The 22250-nt window shown below is 39.1% G+C and overlaps 1 protein-coding gene across 2 annotated transcripts; it reads right to left on the bottom strand.

The window, feature by feature from the left end:
* Nucleotides 1-357: 357 nt before the first annotated feature.
* LOC110470129 (protein zyg-11 homolog B) lies at nt 358-19733 on the bottom strand. Of its 2 annotated transcripts, XM_021529537.3 has the most exons (15): nt 19525-19654; nt 13776-13941; nt 10634-11388; nt 8476-8616; nt 7126-7302; nt 6910-6974; nt 6220-6319; nt 6089-6139; nt 5395-5556; nt 5237-5284; nt 4405-4602; nt 4257-4309; nt 3918-4015; nt 2154-2353; nt 358-1366 (listed from the first exon to the last, which is right to left on the bottom strand). In XM_021529537.3, the coding sequence occupies exons 1-14, from the start codon at nt 19525-19527 to the stop codon at nt 2163-2165; spliced, it is 2208 nt and encodes a 735-aa protein (XP_021385212.1). In that variant the 5' UTR covers nt 19528-19654; the 3' UTR covers nt 358-1366; nt 2154-2162. The 2 variants fall into 2 exon arrangements, with proteins under 2 accessions (XP_021385212.1, XP_077641478.1); XM_077785352.1 differs by having other exon boundaries at nt 358-2353; nt 19525-19733.
* Nucleotides 19734-22250: the final 2517 nt, after the last annotated feature.

The raw sequence follows: 22250 nt of genomic DNA on the forward strand, positions 1-22250 counted from the left end.
GAATTATTCTACTTTGCCAGAAACTCCTGAAGTTGTACAGGAGTGTGAAGAGACCTTTCTATAAGTGGCATATACAAATAGATATAGTGCATTTATACCTTGTAGGCATGCAGAGTTTTCAACTAGAAAGAATTCTGCTCACTGATGGCCTGAAGTGTGGGGGAGAAAAAGGAAATGGGCATTTAGCATCTCTGTGCTTGATGGTTGCAGAACTTCATGAAGTGATAGGTCTCTCAGACATCTGGCCTGATGCCAGCATTGTCCTTGCATTTTGTGCTGCATGGAGGAATATTTTTTTTTTTTTTTTTAAGTTAAGTTGCTTCAGCAAATTCTCCTGTTATTAGGAAAAGACAGCACTGTAAGGAGAGTTGTCATCTTTATTTTAAAATATTGTAGCAATTGATTTATATTCATTCTATTGACATCAATTTTGACAAGTTTTGTGTTCCATTTCATGTAATGGAAATTCAATGGCAGACATCTCAGAAGGGTGGTGTGTAAAAGACTGTAGGCTGTTTTTAATTTTGAAGCCACCTTCATAATTCAAAGCTACAGCCAGCTGAATTTCTGTTGGAATTGAGAAAACTTTATGCAACCAGATCCACAGATTAAAATGATACCAGCCAAAATTATACTTTAGTACAAAAACCAATTACACAACACTGATTAAATTACTGATCAGTACCTTTTGAAGTTGCTGAAATACACATTAATTAGGTTATTGAAGATTAGAGGTGGTGTTTTTCTGTGAATGATAGGAGTTGGGAGGGAAAGGATTTAAAAACAGTAAAATACAGTAAAATATCAAGAAGCCATTTCTGCTGGTAAGCTACTAAACATAAGTTTTCTTTTTAAATCCAATCACCGAATATTTACAGAAGAGTTTCTGAATATCAAGCAGTTGCCATGGAAATATGGAGACTAAGCAGATAAAAACAACACCTGAAATTAAATTGAATTTGAATGGACATGCAGTTTGCTTCCATCACTTGCATTGTATCAGGCATCTGTACACTGTGCAATATTTTTTATTCAACACATGGTTTGAAACCCAAAGGTAACCAAGAAAGAAATAAGCTGTTACAATTAGCATCTTTATGTAAAATTTCATACTCCACAAAATGCAATTGACACAGGGCTTACACAGAACATTGGGTGATACTTTGCACTCACTGTCATGGCTTGGAAATATAATTCACTGCACAATACTGACAGAATATTTACAGTAAATGAGGGCAATCATTAGTCTCTTATAAATAAGGTGACCAAATATCCCAGCCTTCCATGAATACATGCAGCCCCCTCCATGATGAAGTCATGTCAGTTATTTTGCTCTAATGAGCCTTCTTCTATCCCCATCAGTATTCTAAAAAAAAAAAAAAAAAGATATCACACACAACCAAAAGTAGTCGCACAATAACAAAACCCCATTCCTGTTATAAAATTTAAATTCTCAGACATCCGTTTAGTACTGTCTCATTTTAGTTCCATTTCTACTGCTTTACTTCAGTGGGTTTCCCTTTTCCCTGAATGTGATGCTGGTCCCCACCTTGACAGGAGCAGGGAGGACTCTGGAGAAATGAACTGTAAAAAGGCATCATCCCAGCAGTAAAGAAAACAAAAGAACATGGCTTGCAGGCAAGAGGAAAAGGAAGCTGAAGACCCCATTTGCGTCTAGAAGAGTGAAGAGATAATGGACATTTTGGTCGCCTTAGTTACAAGTCTCTCTGTCACCTGCATGCATGGACTTTTGTTTTAGTCTATAAGTGTTGATCTCACAACCACACACAGTTTTATTCAAACACCAAACTGGTGAACAGTGTTATGAACAGCAACCACAAGGATGGAATAGCCTTTTCTCTCAGAAGTCACAAAACAAGATACTCCTTGAAGTCTTCTTTCCAGCTGTGCATATGGATCAGTACAAGTCCCATCTCCTGGTAGCCAGCACTAACCCTGCAGGCATGACCAGCTCAAGCTGTGACCCTTTACAAGTTGTGTACGAGGTTGCCATTAAAGGTGACGTTCAGCAAGGTTTGGGTACCACAGTTACCAGCAAATCACTTTAATGGTGACCAATATATTATAAATTACTCCAACTACACACATATCAGAGAGGATTATTACAGAGACAATATTTTACACTCCTCTACCTGCAGCTTTCAGTTTGGTTTGGTTTGTTGCTGTTTTCTACACGGTGGTGGTCTCCCATGGCGCATAATGTGTTTTTCTAAACTATCCAGGATGGCAACAGCAATCCTTTGGACATGGGGATCAGTGTGGACATTTTCCTTGATGTTGTACAAATGCTGCAAACCACCTTCTTCAATTAACATGCTGCAGTATCTGGCGGCTGTAATAGGATTATAAAAAGGGAATTAAAACCAGAATTATCTAGGGTAAAGGTAGGAGATACTGTAAACACTGATTCAAATCCACTTTTGTCTCCAGGCAGTATTTAAGACACTCCCTAAAGTGCCCACAGAAGTGCATGAGTACTTTAACTGACAACACAACAGAGTTATTTGGACAGGACTCCAGCTGTAATCAGGTCTCCTTACCAGTCTGTCTCAGCTGAAAGCTGGAAAGTGCCCTGCAATATGCACAGTATTCTCTCTTCCTCCCACCTCCTCTACAGGCATTTAAAGTGCACATAAACCAGAAGAAATGAGAATCAAAAGCACTAGTGTCTATGAGTATCCAGGCAATAATAGCCCCTTTCCCAAAAATCCTGATACAGAACAGTTACCCAAAAAATGGTATCAGATATACCACATCATTTGTGGAAGCCTCCAAACTTGGAGAGCAAATACAAATAGTTTGCCAAATATATCGATGGTGGCCTCTCATTAATTATAAGTTGCTACAAATGCCTTTCCAGGGTTTTTTCCACTTGCATTCTGGAATTCAATAAGTTGAAATCACACCCCCATCAGCTGCAGCATTATTAAGAGCAGGGAACAGCTATAAAAAGAGCTGTAGGGTGAATGTAATGTGCAAGCTCCAGAAGTTGTTATGGAAAGGTCAGGATGACTGTAATGCAATCCACAGGGCATTACCTCAGATGGGCCCAATTTCACCATTCATCTCAGTGATGCAACACCAGACTTGTTTTAGTGCTGATGTTGAGCATTTCATTGGGGATCACATTTACTGTGGCACTACAAATATTTCAGTTAGGTTACCTCGCTGAGGTGACTATGACATAGACAAATGGCAGCAGAATAAAAAAATACACAAAAAAATTTAAACCAATTACTTTCAGACTACTTTACACTGTCATCTATAAGAAGAGGTCAAAATAAAAAGCAACTCCTCTCCAGGACTACTAAAAACTTTCTTGGTAACAAGCACCAAAAGCTGATGATTTTCCTCCCAAATACATCTTCAAATTTCAGAATTAAACACTTTTTCCCCCACGGTAGGTTATTACATTTGCTACCAAACATTTGGTTTCTCTGCAACTTTGTCCAGAAGTTTCTGGCATCAACTACCATGAGAATGAAACTAATTCTGTCTTGGTCTCAAATTAGGAGTAGGCCAATGCAAACCTCAGTAGCCTGCCATGGTCATTGCTCTTAATTTAAGAGAAATTTGTTGCCCAGCATTAATATTTGCATATTATATTTGACTAAAAACACACGTGCAAGCAAAAAATGTAGTTAAATCTTAACAAATCCACATTTTGGAATTAACACAATGCATCTAACAGTAAAATTTTAGTTAATAGAAGAGATGTAAGGAACTTTTACTACACTCTTTTTCTGCCCCATTTAGTCAAGCCCCTAATGTAGTTTTTCCAGAGGATTAGGAGTGAATACCCCAGAAATTCTTATTTTTTCCCACTTCATGCTAGTGAATAAAATACTAAAAAAAAAAAAAAAGAACTTTAAGGGTAATATTCTCTCAGTACATACGATTTTTGCTGCAGACATGCTGCATGGCCCACACTGCCCATAACTGGACACCAGGTGTCATGAAACAGCCAAGTAGTGGAAAAAATGGATTGAAAGACCTATTAAAAAAAAGAGAAACAGTTACTTGCTTTATTACTAGATACTATTGCTTCAGAGGTCCTGCGTCTGTTCATTCAGTCATGTGTTAACTACAGGAGACATTGACAAACATTAAGAGCCTCGTCTGCTGCATCTAAAACTCATTTAAGACAACTACCTGCAAATATCAGATACAGCAGATATGTGGTATGCTTTTTTTCCCCTAACTCTTGATCACAAGACAGGACAATAGTTACCTACCTGTAAGCCACCATCTCACATTCTGGGGTTGGCCAATTCAAAATGGCAGTATGCTGTAAAATACAGAACCAAGAACACTGATTGTTAAATACAAACATTGAAACAAAAATATAAAAGACTGTGATTAAATTCACCATCATTTCTGTACCAGCTGTTCAAGGAGAGATGTCCTCTGGCTGCGACTTAATGTCCAGGCCTGCTCTCCTCGAGATATCAGATGAGCAATAATCCCTGCTGCAAAGTAGCTGACTTCCACCTCCACACTGTGCAACAATTTACTGATGTGGTCTATGAAGTCCTTCCACATTAATTCAGAATGGAGCTCTTTAACTTCAGCTATGTTATTCTGGAATGGGAAATAAATAATTAAAAGAAAGAGAGAAAATGTCAAAATAAAGAAGATGGTGTGAGGAAGATAAACACAAACATGAACTATATTGTGTGAGTAGACACAGATAATCACTCAGATGAGATCTCTGTACATCCAGGTAACCACCACATACCAAAATACTGCTTTTGCTTTAGGAAATTTTTCCAGTCTAAGCAGGAATTTGCATCAAAACAAAGAGGTTTTCTTGTAAGTGATTTTATTCCATTAACATGTAGATTACATTAAACCAAAGGCTATTTTTAGCATTCTCAAGCCCAATTTCAAAAAAATTCAGCAGTGCAAAATTCTGCATTCCGATGACTTTCAACCTACTTTTTGCATTTGGACTCTTGTGAAGCCTTACTCTCCTTTCTGAAAAGCTCTTTTTATTTACTCTAACCATCAATTTCAATATAACTTTTGAAGAAACACAAAACAGTCCAAAAACATGTCAATTGTGAATAAAGCACACTATAAGGATTAAAGAAAATGTAAAAAATATTAGGATATGAAACACTAATTCTTCAGATTAACACAGGGTTAAAAAAATCCTTTCAAAATTAAATTTAAAAAGTATATTATTTCAAACTGTTTTTCTTTTTCATCTCACCAAAAGTCCAAGAACTTTCTGTTGAATGGATGATTCAGATGGAAAAGACTGTGGATAAAGGAAAGAAAAAAAACCAAGTAAACATTTATGCTTATTATTGAAACAGCTTTAGTTATAAACCCGTGCTGATAATCCACCACCAAGCCCCCCTTCCTCACCTCTAAGACTCTCATGAAAAGTTCCAGCCCTTGGTTTTCAATAAAGTGCCGACACGTTGTTGGAGATTCATCTGTGAGGTTCCAAAGTGCACTCAATGTGAACTTGAGGGTGGTATCTACAAGATTTTGATTTGTTTTCTGCTTCACTATTTGTAGAAGTTGCTGAGGGAAAAAAAAAAAAAAAAACAGAAAAATATCAATCTATGGATTAACTCCTCTGCTTTTTTCTGTACTAAGTGGGCAATGCATAGCTGTCATTTATACACAAAGATATATGTGCTTAAAGTCAAACAGTACAAAATAAACTGGTTATTAAACTTTTTACCTCTGCTCTGAACATGACCTGCTAAAGGAATTTCTTTGTTTCCACAGTAATTACATGTGTAGGGCTATTACAGATGGCAGAAAGCCATCCACAGAACTCTGAACCTTTACAGCAGTATTTACTTCAAATATTCTCATTTAGAGTATCTTTCACCTTAAACAATGAACTTCAAGATGTATCTTGGTATCTTATTTTGCATTAATTGTGTCAAGTTTTTCCACTTTGGCTTACCTTCTAAATAATTTTCACATGAATACATATTAATATGTTCTTAGAATTTTATCTCCTTATGTTTACTTTGTATCTTCAGGAATACTGCTATTATGAACAGCTGTAGAGGATGGGATGGCAGGAAAGCATCTGACTTACCCTAACAATGAAGAGTTCTGCACCAAGTTGAGCTGTTTGCTCTGTTGAAAGCTGTAAACAAACAAAAGCAAATCAGCATTATTTTAGACTTTAGAAATGTTATCATATCATCTCAAAGCTTAATTCCATACCTTTGCAGCAAGAATGGAAATTATGGCTACAGCCATCCTTTGCATGTTTTGGTCTTCATGATTGCAGAGCCACTGCATAACAAGTTTGGCTGCTTCAAACCTGGAAGTTAAAAAAAACTTAATTTTCAAAAGTCTCAAAAGTATTAGTAAAAGAAAGATGTAAACAGACATGAGAAGAATGGTTCATACTTCTGTAGAAAGAAAAGAAAGAAAAGTAGAAAGACACACTGAAATTGGATGTATTATATGAGTCTCTGTCAGCTTTAAGATGCTGACTTAAGTTCTCTTACTTCTAATTATGTATCAGAATGCACAGGAATTGCTTCCAAAGAAGGAAGAAAAATTTGGCACAATTTTCTGAAACAGCAGATAATCACACTTAAAAGTATTCAAACAAAACATTTGAATAGAAAAATATCTGCAGAAAGCAACCCCAGAGAGGGGTTGAATTCTGTTACATGGACTTAAGGATAGACCCAGCCAGATGAAGTTAAAAAAACCCTGTACAACAAAGGATTTTTCAGACCTACACTCAATGGTATATATTTGGGGCAACAGGCCTAAAACAAGATAGGCCATTCAGCACATTTGAATGATTTAAACTGAGCAAAACCGGAGCCAGAAACAAAGCTTCTGAAGAAAAATATTCTGCAATGCTACAACTTATTTTAACTGACATCTAAAACTTGCCTGTTAAATGGGACATCCTGAAGGATTCTGTCACTGCATAGTGAAAGAAGGCAATTCTTTTGCAGCTGTGAGAAATGAAAAACAATTGCTTCATTAGAAACACACATATTTCAGGACACTTTCTTGCCATTAACATATTTCCACGAGGTCCTGGGACGTGGAGAAACCTTTTGTTGAGACCCACAAGACAGAAAGCAGGGAAGTTTAGCCTTGTACCTGCTGATGATTTGGGAAGTGCTCCATGGCCTTGAGGAGCAGGTGAGTGACGTCTGCCAGGAGCCGCACGGGCATGCCGGCCGCCAGGTCCTGCTTGGTGAGGTTGAAGACGCAGGCGCTCGCCGCCAGCTGCACGGGCAGGTTCAGGGGGTGGTTCCTCATGCCGATCACCACCAGCTGCAGCACAAGGTTGGCCCACGTTAGCTGCTCACACATTTGCACACAGACCCCAAGAACAATCTGCCTCCTGCTCGAGGCCACGACAATGACTCACAGCACCCAATTTCTGCCTCCCTTGTACTTGAGTGAGAAATCCATCTGGTGTGATTTTAATTCTCAAGGAATAACATTTTCTTCTGCTCAGCGTGTAGCAACCTCTCAAAGAAGAGGCTGCACAGATTGCAAGAAATTCCTAGAAAGAGCCAGGCTGGGATAGAATCACCAAACCCTTTCAGAAGTGAATGAAGCAGGACAGAGTTTCTGCAGTGCAATGATAATTATGTAATGCCTTGTTGTTTGGTGCTGAACCATTTTGAATCATATCCTGAGCTGCTAGGTCAGGGCATATTTTTTGCAGCTTCTCCCTGAATGATGTTTTTGGCTATGTATGTTGATTGTGACCTCACCAACTAAACAACTAATAATATTTTCCTTGTTGATACCTGACTGGAAAAGTCTTTTTGATACTGATGCCAAATTTAAGGCCACTTGTTCAACATCAAAGAGGATAAGAAAAATAAAACCCATGTGTCCTACTGGTGCCTGTTTTTAGGATCCCTACAAAACTTCAACCATCTCTGGTGTTCTAGACATAGAAAGCCAATGCCTAGAATGGATTTCTAAGGAAGTTTCTGGGGTCCAGGTTACAGCCCCATACAGAACACTAACAATATCCATTCACCCATTACCCTACTGGAGGGTAACAGTAGAGAAGCTGTCACTGAATTCTCTCCTTATTGTTACTGTTTTGTGAGCATCGGAGAAGGCACTGCTGTGTCTGTAAGAGTAGACAGACCTTTGATTAGAACCCAAACAGATATGATCTAATGACAGAATTCATCATCTGAAGAATATTTCATATCATAATCAAAGGTATGTGAAAAAATTAATTTACATGCTACTAAATTTAGATAATTTCCACTAGTAGAGAACAATTTTGCCTAACATAAAACACTACAGGGCATCTTCTACATCACTTGTGTTTAAATATTCTTTATTTTTATTTAACATTACAATTTTAATCTTAAAAAACACAACCAAAAAGGTAAAAGCTTATAAACTAATTTATACTAGGGTTTTGGGGATAAGCTCAGGAAGAACACACGAGAACCATCAAAACTATTATTTTACCTTCAAAATTTCAGGCTTAGTTTTTTCCATGACATGTGTCAGGCTGAATAAATGAAAGAGTGCTTCTCTCACAAAGAAGGCTCGTTCACTGTACCGCTTCAGTGCTTCAGAAATCTGAGTTTCATTTGCTTCTCCTGACACCTGTGAACACAGAAATAATCTTTAGTTCAAAATGTCAACATTTTACTTTCAAAGTTTTGTTCTCAAAAAATGCAAAGCTGCAGTTTCAAAGGCAGTGATTTGGCCAAGTCCTTCAGTAAGCAAATGATTGCCAGCCTGCTTTAGTTTCCATTTAATGATATTTTCTGTTTATAACTGCAAAATGTGTAACTGAAGGTGGTTTGTTCCTCCACTATTTAATGAATCATTGCTGCAATCACTGTTTTTTAAAATTCTTAGGGCAGCATGCAGAACTTGTTCTACTTAACATGGCACATACAAAAAAAGCAAAATGTTTATAAATGAAGTGTCACATTCTGTGCATCCTGTATTGTATACAGGCATATTTTTTTGAAACTTCTGATATCAGGAATACATTAGAGCCTTGAGAGAGCTGATAGCATCTTGAATTTTGTTTTATATTCTCCGCTGATCAGAATAGACCAACCCTGTTTACTTACATGTTGCACAGCCAATTATACCCTGCATGAAAAATCTCCACTTGGTTTCATGTTCTCAACAATAATATCTGCCTAGTGTTCATAATTAAATTTCACAGGGCTGCTGTATAGACAGTAATATTTTACCTCTGCTGTTTCCATGAGTTCTGTGTCTTGTTTAATCTTTAGCAGTATCTAGACTAAGCAGTTGAATATTTCAATAGTTACTAATGAATTTAGGTCACCAAAAAAAAAAAAAAAAGAAATAAAACCAATCATAGCCTACAGTCTCTTCTTGACAATTATGCCTTTAAAAAAAAGGAATGCAAACTGCATTTTGCTAACCACAGTGCCACAAGTCCATTGTGACTTTCACATTACTAGAACCTTCTTCCTTCTTGCCTTTTCATGGCACAGACAGTTCTGTGAAACAAGTATTCTGAACAGCAAGGATTACATTGCATTACTTTATATCAAACATGAGGTATAACTTCCTGGTGCTGGATAGAACCACACCAAAGGGGAATTTGCTTTCTCTATGCATTTCAACATTCAGACACTTCAGTATCAGCTGTGACAATTAAGTACTCAATAGACCTGGCCCTTAACAACTGTCAAATGTTTCAGGGGGAAAAAATACAAAATTGTGTAGCTGTGTTACTCCATTTGCCTAAAACAAGAGCATTCTGAATTTTAAAACCAAAGTGGAAAACTGGACTTGCACAGGACAGATTAAACTGTGGACACATTAGGCTCTCTTCCTCATTCCCTCTGCAGCTTCCATCATCCTCAAGACACAGCAGAAAGGAAAACTCAGTGTCAAAGATGACATACCACTGACATGTCTAAAACAACTTTTTTAAAATTAATTCTGACCTGCTCATTCTCCAATAACTGCCTTCAGATTTTACAGAACAGGAAATGATGTCTTGTTGCCTGGCTCTAAAAGATAAATAAATGCACTTCAGAAAACATCATCTCATCCTAAGGGGCTAAGTAACTGAGGATTTGTTCAAGAAGAGGAAGTCTTTCATCCTAAGTTATTGCTTCTCAGGTGATGTATTCATCACGAAAAGACCTTTAAAGATGGGTAGAAATATTGTAAGAGGAAATAGCAGTGGTGATGGAGCATAACAGCAGCTGAGTTATTCAGCTTTATTGTATCTGCCGTGTTAATCATGAACTGCACAAAGCTTATGCAAATTCTACCTCCACCCCTTACACATTGCTGACTTATGCCAGATACTGTCTGGAATCCAGAGAATATTATCCCACTAAGTGACTTCAGGCAAGACAAAGTTCAGCTCTCTTAGATATGGAAAATCAAGATCTAAGGTTCACTGAAAAGGCACAGAAAGCAGATGTCTCTTACAAGTATATGTATATACACAAAATATGTAAATTTAGCAGTCAAAATTAAGTAGGAATTTCACCTAAAGACAGTAATTATAATTAACAGTTTAAGAAAATGTACCTACACACACACATATTTACAAGCTATTAGCTCTATTTTCCCTGCACATTATATTTTTTCAGTGAAATTAATTGCCCCACTTAACCTTCAGGTTTCCTTCTCCTGTTAAGAACTCTGAGTAGCCGGCATCAGTAGCTAGCAGTCCTACAAACTGCATCGTGGGCCGCTGCAGAATGAACGCCTGTACAGCTTTATCTGTGACATGTTTTCTTCCAGAAATGTCCAAAGACACAAGGTTAGGTAAGATATCTTTCTGTTCCAGTAAACGAAGAGCTATGTCCGATGTGAACTGTTTGTCATCCGAAATATCGAGGTGATTCAGGTATTTTAGTTCTCTTATAACATCCAGAATCTGGGTTGTGGTCATTTTCAAGCATTTCAGGTGGTGCATGGTCAAAGACTTGAGCCTGTCTTTGCAGGTGAGGAGTGCTGTTATGTCAGTGACAGAGGTGTTGGATATATCCAGACTTTCCAGCCTGGGAAGTGAAGCAACATCCGCCAAGTCCTCGTTGTAGAAGAGCACGTTGGTGATGCTCAGCGCGCGGAGCCCGGACAGCTGACTGAAACACCTCTCGTAGGGGTCTTCCAGAGAAAGAGTCAGTGAGTTCAGCACCAGGCACTGCAGATTCTGCTGGATCCACTTATTGCTGCCCAGTCCACTGATAATGTCTGTGATTGTGATATCTGCATTCACCCCCGTGGCGTCCAGCTCCACCAGCTTGTGATGGCAGAAGGCTTTGCGGAAAGCCACGGCTGAGATTTTGGCTTTGCGGATACAGGCGCGCTTCAAGCGCATCTGGTTGCCTCGGAAGATGCCCACGGTCCCATCGTTCAGAAGCCCTGTGGGAAAACAGAATCAGTGCTTGGCTCCAGAGTTACACAGCACCACTTCGACATTAAAGGATACAAAGTGTTGGCAGAGAAAATTCATTATAAAGTAGTTTGACTTGGATCATTACACCACCAATCCCAAAATCTTACGTTTGTGATTCTACTTTGAAGATTATGAGGTCATGTTTGGAAAATTCCAGGTTTAAGAATAGGACAGATAAATAAGAAGCAGTAAATGCACATTACCTATTTGGTTCAGAAAATGGAACACACAATAAATAAAATATGGGTATGATTCAAAAACAATCAGACTGCTGCCCTCATTTGCTGCATTTTTCTCACCGAACTGGTTAGAACTGTGCTAAAATCAGAATTTCAAACTTGAGTACAATTCTCCTTTGGCCACAGTTCCACTAACCTCAAGATTGCACTGCCTATCAGTGACCTATTCTCATCTTGCTTTAACTACATAATCTAGCATTTGATTGAATTCATAAGTAGGATCAATACTAAATTAAGCTAATTAAGTTCTATATGAAGAAGGTAGGAGTGTTGCTCAGAAACAAGCTGAATGTGAGAAAAAAACCTAAGAAGTGATTCAAAGAATAGAAAGAGGAGGGCAAGGAAAGGGTGAGAAGGAGAAAAAGACAGCAATGAAAAAAGAAAAAGCAATCTTATTTAGTATTTTTTTACCTCGTAGAAAGAATGTGTAAGTAGCCTTTTCTTACAAGACACTGGCAACATCCTAACTGAAACAATACATTGAGTTCCCCGAATTATCAAAAATGCATTGAATATACACAACTATGAAATCTTGGTGTCTTATCAACAGAAGGATTATGAAAAGTCATGTGAAGCATACAGTTGCACAACCATCCACACAAAAGGAGTAGGAAGGACATGTCCTAGTTTTGCTCCTACAGGGTTATAAATGTCAACACTCCTAGCTTTTCATCTCCTAACTTCACACATACTTAATAAAGAAAATTATATATGTATAAAAATGCAATATATTTTTATAATAACATGATTTCCACTACAGTTTGGATTTCCACTACAGTTTGGATTTAAGTAATTGCCTCTATGACAAAGGCAAATATAAAAATTTGCAGACCTTTCTAAGGAACAAATGGTTCAGGTATTTCTGACCAAGTAGTAAGAGGACTACTTTGCTCTTTTGCAGGAAAAGCAGAAATATGGGATGAAACAACTGGTGTGGAGCAGAAAAAATAAAAACAGTAAATATAATTTATAGTTTGGTTAAAGTATCACTAAATTACTTCTTAATTTTTGTTAATCACTTCATTTAAGGACCAAAGCTCTCTCCTCTCTCTCCTTGGCCTACCTTAGCAACACTGTGTTTATCTGCCACACACTTTTTTCCATCCTGCATTCTCTATGTTTGTGACATTTTGGTGTCTGGAAGTGTCTTCACCACTGGCAGCACTGGTAGTAAGTTTCTGGTAATTCAGTTTCCTTGAATCTGATTTCTTGAGACTACTCTAAATAAAATTCCTTTTTTTTTTTTTTTTTTTTTTTTTTTTTTTTTAATGAGCTTGTCTATTTTAGGACCATTCTTTCTGTTACTTCTGACCAGAACAACTTGAGAAAACCATTACCTGCCCAGTAAGACCCAAATAAAATCTGCACCTATAGGACAGGGTGTTTGGTCTGTTTACAATAATTTTTCTAGTGTCATGTCTCATTTTTTAACAAAAGTCTCCAGCATCTCAAGGAATGGGTCTCTTATCTCTAGCACAATTTATACCTTTACTTTTTCATGATAAGAAGTTTTATTATACAAATTTTATCATGCTTAAAGCAAGCAACCAAGATGTCAGCCCTAGCCTCAGAGAAATGCTGACAGAGAACCAGTAAGCCAGTACACAAAACGTAAAAATATCATAAGATTTTTATACCACTCTAAAACTAAGTGCTTTGAAACAAATAATTCCATGTCAATAAAAGTGTTAAGAGAGATAAGAAATTGTCTTAATGAATCACAAGTTTATTCTCTAACTAAATCACATGGGCACACAGTAAAAAAAAAAAAAAATCAATTAAATGGTCTTCAAGAGGTATTGTTGCTAGAAGTAGTAGAATCTTTTTTTATTTCTGAAATGATTGAAAGAAGATTTAAGAATGTTCAAATAAAGGAACAGTAAAATCAAAAACATTAGTCTTAAGACTAAGAACTTTCTATTTAGATCTGTGTGGCAATGCAAAGCTCAGCTGAAGCTGTGTAAAGCAAAAATAACAAAAATTCTCTGTTAAGGGATTACAGAACACAGTTTTAACAGCTGCAACAGCAGATTCTAATAGAAAATATAGCAGAACTGCAATGTCACATTCCAGTAAAATAAGTTCACCACTGACCCACAAATGATTGTTTTTACCATGAAATGCCATCGTCTGCAGCAGTCGATCAGCCACTTCTTGAGGGAACATTCCTGGCTCCTGCAAGCAAAGTGTTCCATCTTGCCTTTCTGTGCAGAACTTCTCTAGGTTGGCAGTCAGGAAATTCAAACAGATATCAAGTAAAGAATATGGAGAAGCTTCCTCCTGTCACACGCAAAATACAATGAAATAAAGGAGATTTAGTCAAGGCATTCTTTCTACAAACCTTCCATTACTCTATAATGTCTTTTTTTGTTAGTCTGGCAAATATTATGAGAGGAGATGTCTCCCTCAGAGCCACATGAAGTCAGGTCACACAATGAACAACTGGCCAAACTGATGGGAGCCTCCTTCCCCAGCCACCCCCAGAACCACATCCAGTCACATCTGCTGTGCTTTGAAGCCTACTTGGGTTCCCAGAGGAACAAAAGCAATTACTGAAAAATAATTTTAATTTATGAAGTCTACTGTGAATTAATAATTCAAGACAGGCTGAAAGAAGATTTAAAAATCAAATTATACTTCTGCATTTAAAATATTTATTTTAATCTTTCATTTAACTCAACGCATATTAGAAGTCTACTACCAACCTACACAAGAAATGCAGATACTGCAGATAAAATGCATATATAGGAGCAATTTTTGATACTGAAAAGGGCAGCCAGAGCTTCACATCAAAAAATGAAACCCAAAATGAACTAGTTTAATTCCAAATCTTGTACAGCAATAAACTAACATGTATTACAGTATTCCATTTCCTCTTTCCAGGCACTCTGCACCTGGAAATCATCTATGGCACAAGTCTAGGTAGAAAGGACAAGGCAGAATATAAACTTGACTTTTTGCCTCAGAGTTTGAGGTTGTACATTGATACATGAAAATCTCAAAGGGTTTTTTTAATCCCTGTCTAATAATAACCTACTGTTTTCAGCCACACAGATTAATCAACATAAAGAATGACTCTCAGCACTGTGAATCATTCCCAGCACCACACAAAAGAAGGCCAAGTGACTGGTACATACTCCCCCAGACAATATTGAAAATAACAGCATCAACTGTTGTCACATCTCATCTGTTAAGAAAAATAGTAGCTTCCCTTTTATACAGAAAGTTCTGGATCATTTAACGTTTCTCTCTCAGCTCATTTAACTTTTGTTGCTTCAATTGCCTAATATGGAGCACTGAAATATGTAAAAGGTTATACAGAAGAAATATAAATAAGGTTACAGAGATAAAGCTTCTAAAATAAGGTGCACATATTTGAGGACTGGGAGGTACCACATTGGGACAAAGATGGAATGGAGTCTATCTTTAATGAATCATGTATTAATAACAATTAGAGACTACAGTTTAATAGCTCCTGAAGACTTAAGTACAGGCTTGGGAAATAAAATCTCCAAATTATTCAAATGGAAGCTCTTTCTACAGCTTTTGATATGCAACTTTTATTCCTTTAACTCAGTTTTGCTAAGTGCTAAAGTTTCATCATTTTTTAAGCTTTGTTATTACAGTGTATCATTAAAAAAACAGGAGTTACTTTGTAATGCAACTTGCTCCCATACCAGGGAAGGGCAATTTTGGCTGCCTCCAACTGTAAGATGACAAGAAAACGAAGGACAGAATTTGGAATTGTAAATGTCTTTTGTTTCTTTGTAGTGTGCTATGATGCCTGACTATTTTAAAACAGTACATTTTTTATATGAGATGGGAAATTTTCCTTTTAAACTTGAAATCAATATATATACTCAGGACTACTATGACAACTGATAAATAAAAAAAATACAACACAATCTTTACTTAAAGGTGTATGAAAATCATTCCCACTGAAGCAAAGACATCCACATCTCCATTAGATCTTGTGTTTCTAATTTGATGTTTAAAGATGACAAAACCAGAATACTGTCTCTCTTCATTCCTCCTGGAACTGTTCCTTCCTGTCTGCCAGAAGAGCTGAAACACTTTGATGTACCAGTGAACAAACTCCAATGAGAATATTTAGCCCTGTAGATAGGCCACTGGCATATGACTCAGAAAACTATTTTTTCAGCCAGTATCTCTAAGTGGCCAATGTGTCCTTTGGAAATGCAAGTTTAATTTTTATATAATCCCTCTGGAAGTTCACACAGGACATCCCCACTCAATCAAGGAACAAAAACCACAAGCAGGGATCAATTATACTTGCAAACAACACAGTTCTGTTTTTATAAACTTCACTCATTCCCATTATAGGAGCCATTTGTAATATTTCTTCAACTTGCTGCCAAAAGGCTGAGAAAATACCCCTGACAAAGGCTCCTGAGGTAACCTGGGCAGACAGGCAAAATGTTTTTATCTGTATCTAATAAAGTCCTCTGAGAAGCATCCTAAAAACAATTTCCTAGACTGCCTGCTACTGAAATAGAACAACTCAAATGTAGTCTGGAAGCCTTTCATATGAGCTGGAGACATTCCTTTTCTCACTCCCCTATACTTCAAGACAATATTGCCCAGTTAAAGTTGTATTTAAGCTCTTACAAGGTCAGAATTTAAGTGGTTCCTTTCTCTAGCTCTGCTTTTGAATGTCAGGTTGAAGACAAACCTGCCACTTGTTTTCTAATCACTTCACTTTCTGCCTAATGAGACATTATAAATGTATGTCAACCATAGAAGAGCACTTAAATTTTTTGGTTATTATTTAATAAACATCACCCAGCAGTTTTTGAGTAGAACTTCTCTTATGCTGTTTTACTTTTTCATAGTCATCTCAATTATCTGATACTTCAATTAACCTCACAGTTTCTTTCATTATATCAAATTAATTGAGTAGGAAACAAATATAAAAATTATTTCCCCAAACCACAGAATTATGAATTACATGATGCAAGCTGGGGTCTTCATTAACTAAAACATATATTATGATAGTAATGTGACACATCTAAAGCCTGACTAGCTTATGGAATAGCACAAAAAGTAGAATAATTGCATTTAGATGGGCTTTAAAAGGCTTATTTATTTTTTTTAAAAAAAAACAACTTTGTAAGTATTCAATATAATCAAGGAAAACCAAAAGTGTGCAGGGGGATGGGGTAAACTGCCTGGCTGCTGGCCTCTAACAGTAATCCAATACAGTGGTGAACTGAAATGCAAAACCAGATTCAACTTGATGTTACCAGCTCAGCTTCAAGCTCACGCCAGTTGGAAAGGTTCTCCCAAAGAACATTATCCTCCACATTTTCTTTTGAGAATTCCATTAATCAGCTTCAAATACCACGAGAATATACTCAACACATATTTCGAAGTGTAGTTAAAAAACAAAAAGAACTTAAGGGGACACATTAAAGCTCCAGGAATAAGTTAAAGACTCTTAAGGCAAACATTATAAACCCAGATTAACTGGCTGAGTGTAAGTATCAAAATAAAATCCCGTTTCTTTGGGGAAGCATCACCAGGCAAGTACCTCCTTATATAACAGTACCTAAACAAAAATAAATTAAACAGGTATAACTGTTGTTTTCTGTCAGTCATTACAATCAAGCTTTGCAAAAAAAAAAAATTTAGAAAAAAATTCCACTGCTGTGTGGACCTTTCTCATACAGTGGTTGTGATCCTACCAACTCCAGCCTGACAGATTCAGTTCTTACAGGCTCCATCTCTCAGACTCATTAAAAATCAAACTTTTTTTTCCCATCAGTAGTGTTTTGGTTTGGCTGGTTCTAGTTCCCCCCTCAATAAACCAGTATTTAACACCGGAAGACAAATACCAATTTAATTTCTAACAGAGCCATGTCTGTGATGTGCTCCCCAAGTTTTACACCCAATTGCAGACTCAGGATGACAAACCCCAAATATGCAAAGCCTCTGTAAGCCAGGCCCACATTCTTTTCCCACTCTGAAGTCTCAAAGGATGAGATGGGTACAGGGTTAGGTTCCAATTTGTGGTGATCATTTCTCTCAAAACATTAACAGGAAAACAAGAAAGCAGTAATTTAGAGCCTTGCTCTTTGGTGTTGGATGTACCATGTTTTCCAGCTATGTTCCACCTCTCCACAGCTCCATAACTTTACTTACTTTCTTAAAATGAACATTCTTAAAACAATTAAGAAATAGCAACTCAATCAACAGCCACCAAAATTCTTCTGAGTGCTAAAAGATGAAAGGCATTGAAAAATAAACAGCTTCATGATTTATGCTACTAAGAAAGCTTTATGATTATCCTATTTAAATTAAGTTAAATGGAATTAAACAGAAGTAGGTGATTTATTAGCCAGATTCAAGGAAGGATTATGTTCAAAACTCCAGTTTAACATTAACTATTCTGGCACAAGAAGTGGGAACATAGAGATTAAAGCTGCTACTGATACAAAATTAGCAGTGATCACAAGAGGCCTAAAATTAAATAGTGCCCCATTAGAATGACATAGTAATGCCACTTATTTTACGATTAATATCAAGAACTTCAGATACAAGTTCATCAATTAGAAATGATAGAGTGTGGAACCGTAGTGTGCTGAACCACAAAAGAACAAGGTGAAGCAGCCAACGAAGGTGCCAGGAGAAGCACAAAAAAAAGGGAAGGATTAAGTCACTATCAAAAACTCAGGAGATCTCACAGGGCTATTTATGTCAAGGGATACCTGCACCATTTCATTTTAAAGGTAACTCTTAAAGCTACTAGAATCCCCTGGAGAGGAAAAGCACATTGGGAATAGGACATAAACCCAGCTTTTCTTAGCCTAGAAGATCAAAAGGTGAGAGATACAAATGCCACCTATAAATAAATACAGCACAATGAATATAAACTATAGACAGAAAGAAGCCATTAAGGAGAAGCACACTGCAAGCACAGCAACAAAGGTATGTAGAAATGCCATGAACTGGAAGTTTTGCCATAAATTTAGACATCAGCACATAGTTAAACATTCTACCCTAGTTCACTGATTAAAAGAGCAAGCACAAAATGTACCTACTTCAATAACAATGACACATAACTTTATTAGGGAATTGACTGAAATTAGGCTTTTAATGACAAGGGATGAGACTAGATTGCCCAGGAAGCTTCTGCTAGTCCTTGAAAAGCAAATATGCACACTCATGTCTGGAGCAGAGGAGCAATCCCAACAGCTCCCATATGCTGTGCTCCGGCCTGTCTGGAGAAGGGAAAGGCTGCTCCTTTGGCAGCTCCGTGCTGGAAGAGCTCGGCGCGGCCCACGCACCGCGTCCTGCAGCCAGAGCCCGGACAAAGCAATTCCCGGTGGGCAGGTGCTGCCGGGGCTGGCAGGAGCCGGAGGAGGCTGTGCCGCGCCGGGCTGCGCCCTCAGGCCGCCCGCCGAGGGGCTCTGCCCCGCTCCGCCGCGGCCGCGCGGAGCCGTGAGGGGCGGTCCGGGCGGCGAGCCCGGCCCGGCCGTCATCGCCCTCCCGGCGCCCCGGGGACACGCCGAGCCGGGACTGAGCCTCCCTCCCTGCCGTGCGCCGGGTCCTGAGCGCCTTTTACATAACAGGCGGCAGCGGTTACACAACGGGCGGCGGGGCTGGCCGGCCTGGCCGCGGTGCCGGCGGGAGGGAGGGCAGGGGGCTCCGCCTGAGCCCCTCAGCCCGGCTTGGCCGCCGCCATGGCGGCCCCTTCCCCGGGGTCACCTCCGCTACCTGCGCCGGGTCCGGCACCCGGGGCTGCAGGCGAGCAGCTCCCTTCCCTTCCCTTCCCTTCCCTTCCCTTCCCTTCCCTTCCCTTCCCTTCCCTTCTCCCTCCCTCCCTGCCCGCCACCGCCTCACCATCGCGGCGCTGGGTGCCGCCGGCGAGCGCCCCGCCAGCCGGTCCCGTCGCTGGGCTCCTTCTCTATTCGCTTTTTTCCTTTCCCTCCCTTCCCCCGTGTTTACCACCCCCGACCTGGAAGTGAATGTTGCAACCGGCCGGGAACCCGCCTCCCTTAAAGGGGCTGCGCCAGCACAGGTCCGTGCCGGGGCGGCGGAGCGGAGCCGCAACACTCGCGTTTAAGGCTCGAAGCGTGGGGAGAAGGCGCCACTGCGCTGCAAAGAGCATCAGCCCCTCTTGGTACGAGCGTGTGGGACCTTTCTTCGGCCCGGTTGTTCCGGTAGTGCAGCCGGGACCGAGAACTCTGAGGCGCCGGTGAGCAGCAGCTCTGGGCACCTCCCACCGCCGTGGACGGGCGTCAGCTTCGCACCTCGTGCTCTCAAGCCTCTGCAATTTAAGTGTTTCCTGCACAAACTGGTTTGTTCTGGTAATATGAATAATAACCTGCACCACTACAATGAGTTCTGCCTCCTGCTTTGGAGGGGAGCTTTGCTATAAGCATAAACCATTCCATACAAAGTAACTGCAGTTTTCAGAAAACAGTACTAGTGAAGAAAACTTGTCTCCCAACCAATACATACAATGTACTGTTGGTCAAGAGAATACAGTTATTTCTCGTTTCAAGGTACAGCGTAAAGAGTGATACAATTACCCTATCCAAATAAAATGAGTTAGAAAATAGAATTTATGTAAAATAATTGCTGATTCTATATGCAGAAACTTTGGATAATGGTTGTTTGCAAACTAGCAAGACACATAAAGAACAGTTGCTAAAATTACTTATGTTTCTGTCTTTACAAAATGGCAAAAGATTATATTATATAAAACACAGTTTTACCAGTTTAAAGGCTGCATAACAAAGAGTTCCAATTCTTTAGATTAGGCTGCTGATGTAGAGAAAATAAATTACATGCTCAAGATCTGACAAACACAATTAAGAATCTTCATGTTCTGAATTTAACCACTTAAAAACCTAATCTGCTTAGAAGAAACAACTTACATAATTATGGACACAGATATTAGCTTAGATAAAGAAGCAGCTCATACTATTATTCTTAGTCCATTACGTGTTTCTTCCACTTGATAATGTCTTTGCAAGATTCCAGACTATTCTTTCAATGGCTTTTAAATTCACTGATTCACTCTGACCTATCACCAGATGTCTTGTTTTCTGAATTTGTGATAGGAACTGGGCTCAGGCAGTGAACTTTCAGTGACAGCCTGACCCCCTGCTCCCAGTGCCTGTTCTTAGCCTGCCTCCCAGTACTCAGGAATCCACTCCTGGTATGGAGCATATGGTTGAGTTGGCACAGGCTCAACATTGGCATCAGAAACTGCAAAGACAAAATCCCAGCAAGAGCAGACTCTCCAAGGACTTAAACTAATAAACTCAAGGAATTTCTACTCAGCCTACAGTGCAAACTGAAATGTTTTCAAAGCTGGATTTCCAAAGAAACAGTATTGTGGTACAAAAGCAGTTCATCTTCTAAAGGCCCCATCCAGAATGGAGATTCACACAAATATTTTCAGATTGCAGCCAGCACTGGCCAAGCAATGTGTATCTTCTACCTGCAGTCTCACACATGTGGCAGTGGGTTTTGGTCAATACATATTGAAAACAAGATTTTATCTGTACATGGAAAATGTGTTTTAACTACAAACCAAAATTTTAACAGTCAGAAGTTTTAAGGAAATGCTTTTGAAGGTGTAACTGGAGTTTCAGCTATGCACCTGGCAGGGTTTGCTGCCAGTCCAGCTGTCACAGTTGGTGACAGTTAGCTCTAGCCCTTAATAAAGAATAAGGCTTCTTCCTATGGGAGACTCTGCACAGGATTTAACTGAGTTTTATTTATCCCAAAAACTTGTCAGGCCAGTGTTTTCCTACTAAAATAATTTAGGACAAAGCATTTGCAAGTATTGTGAATATTCTTTGAAATTTAACTCTGATTTTAAGCAATTTATCACACATAATTCTAATGTGCTACTTTACTCACAGAAAATTCAGTTTTTGCTCAGAACTGCTGGAATTCGATAGTGTGCCATGTTCTCTGTAAGTATTCTGTTGCCACATTTGGGTTAAATTAATCCATAATGTTGTGGGTGCCCGAGGCCAGGTTTGATGGGGCTTTGAGCAACCTGGCATAGTGGAGGGGGCTGGCAGGGGGATGGAACAAGATGATATTTAAGGTCACTTCCGACCCAAACCATTCTGTGACTCTCAGATCCAGGAGAACCAGGGTTCATTGTGTGTTAAGTGCTTACCCGTTTCTGGGTGTTCCAGTGCCCCGGCACTGTCTGCTGAGTGCAGGTTCCAGTACTTTAAAAAGCACCTGTGAGAGCTTTTGTGGTAACACAGAAAGGAGTGGTGGCTGGGAGCAGTCTCTCACAGCAGCACCTCTGTTCTAAAACGGATTTGGAAATCACCGAGCTTTAATCCAGCCAAAAGTGTGCAGGAGGCAGATCGAGGAATAGGGAAAGCCACCCTGCTCCTAGGCCATGCATAGTGCAATTAATGTACTGCCATGTCTCAGTTTATGGCTTGTGCTGAATCAGACCTCGGGAATACGCACCCGGTGCTGCCAAACTGAAAGTAAAATCCTAACTGTGTGTTATCGCTTAAAACTGCTGAACGGCCAGAGTTCCCGGTGACCCCGGGAGCGCACAGCAGGAACCGTAACGAGAGGAG

The sequence above is a fragment of the Lonchura striata genome, chromosome 9 (genome assembly GCF_046129695.1).
Source record: "Lonchura striata isolate bLonStr1 chromosome 9, bLonStr1.mat, whole genome shotgun sequence".
NCBI lineage: Eukaryota > Metazoa > Chordata > Aves > Passeriformes > Estrildidae > Lonchura > Lonchura striata.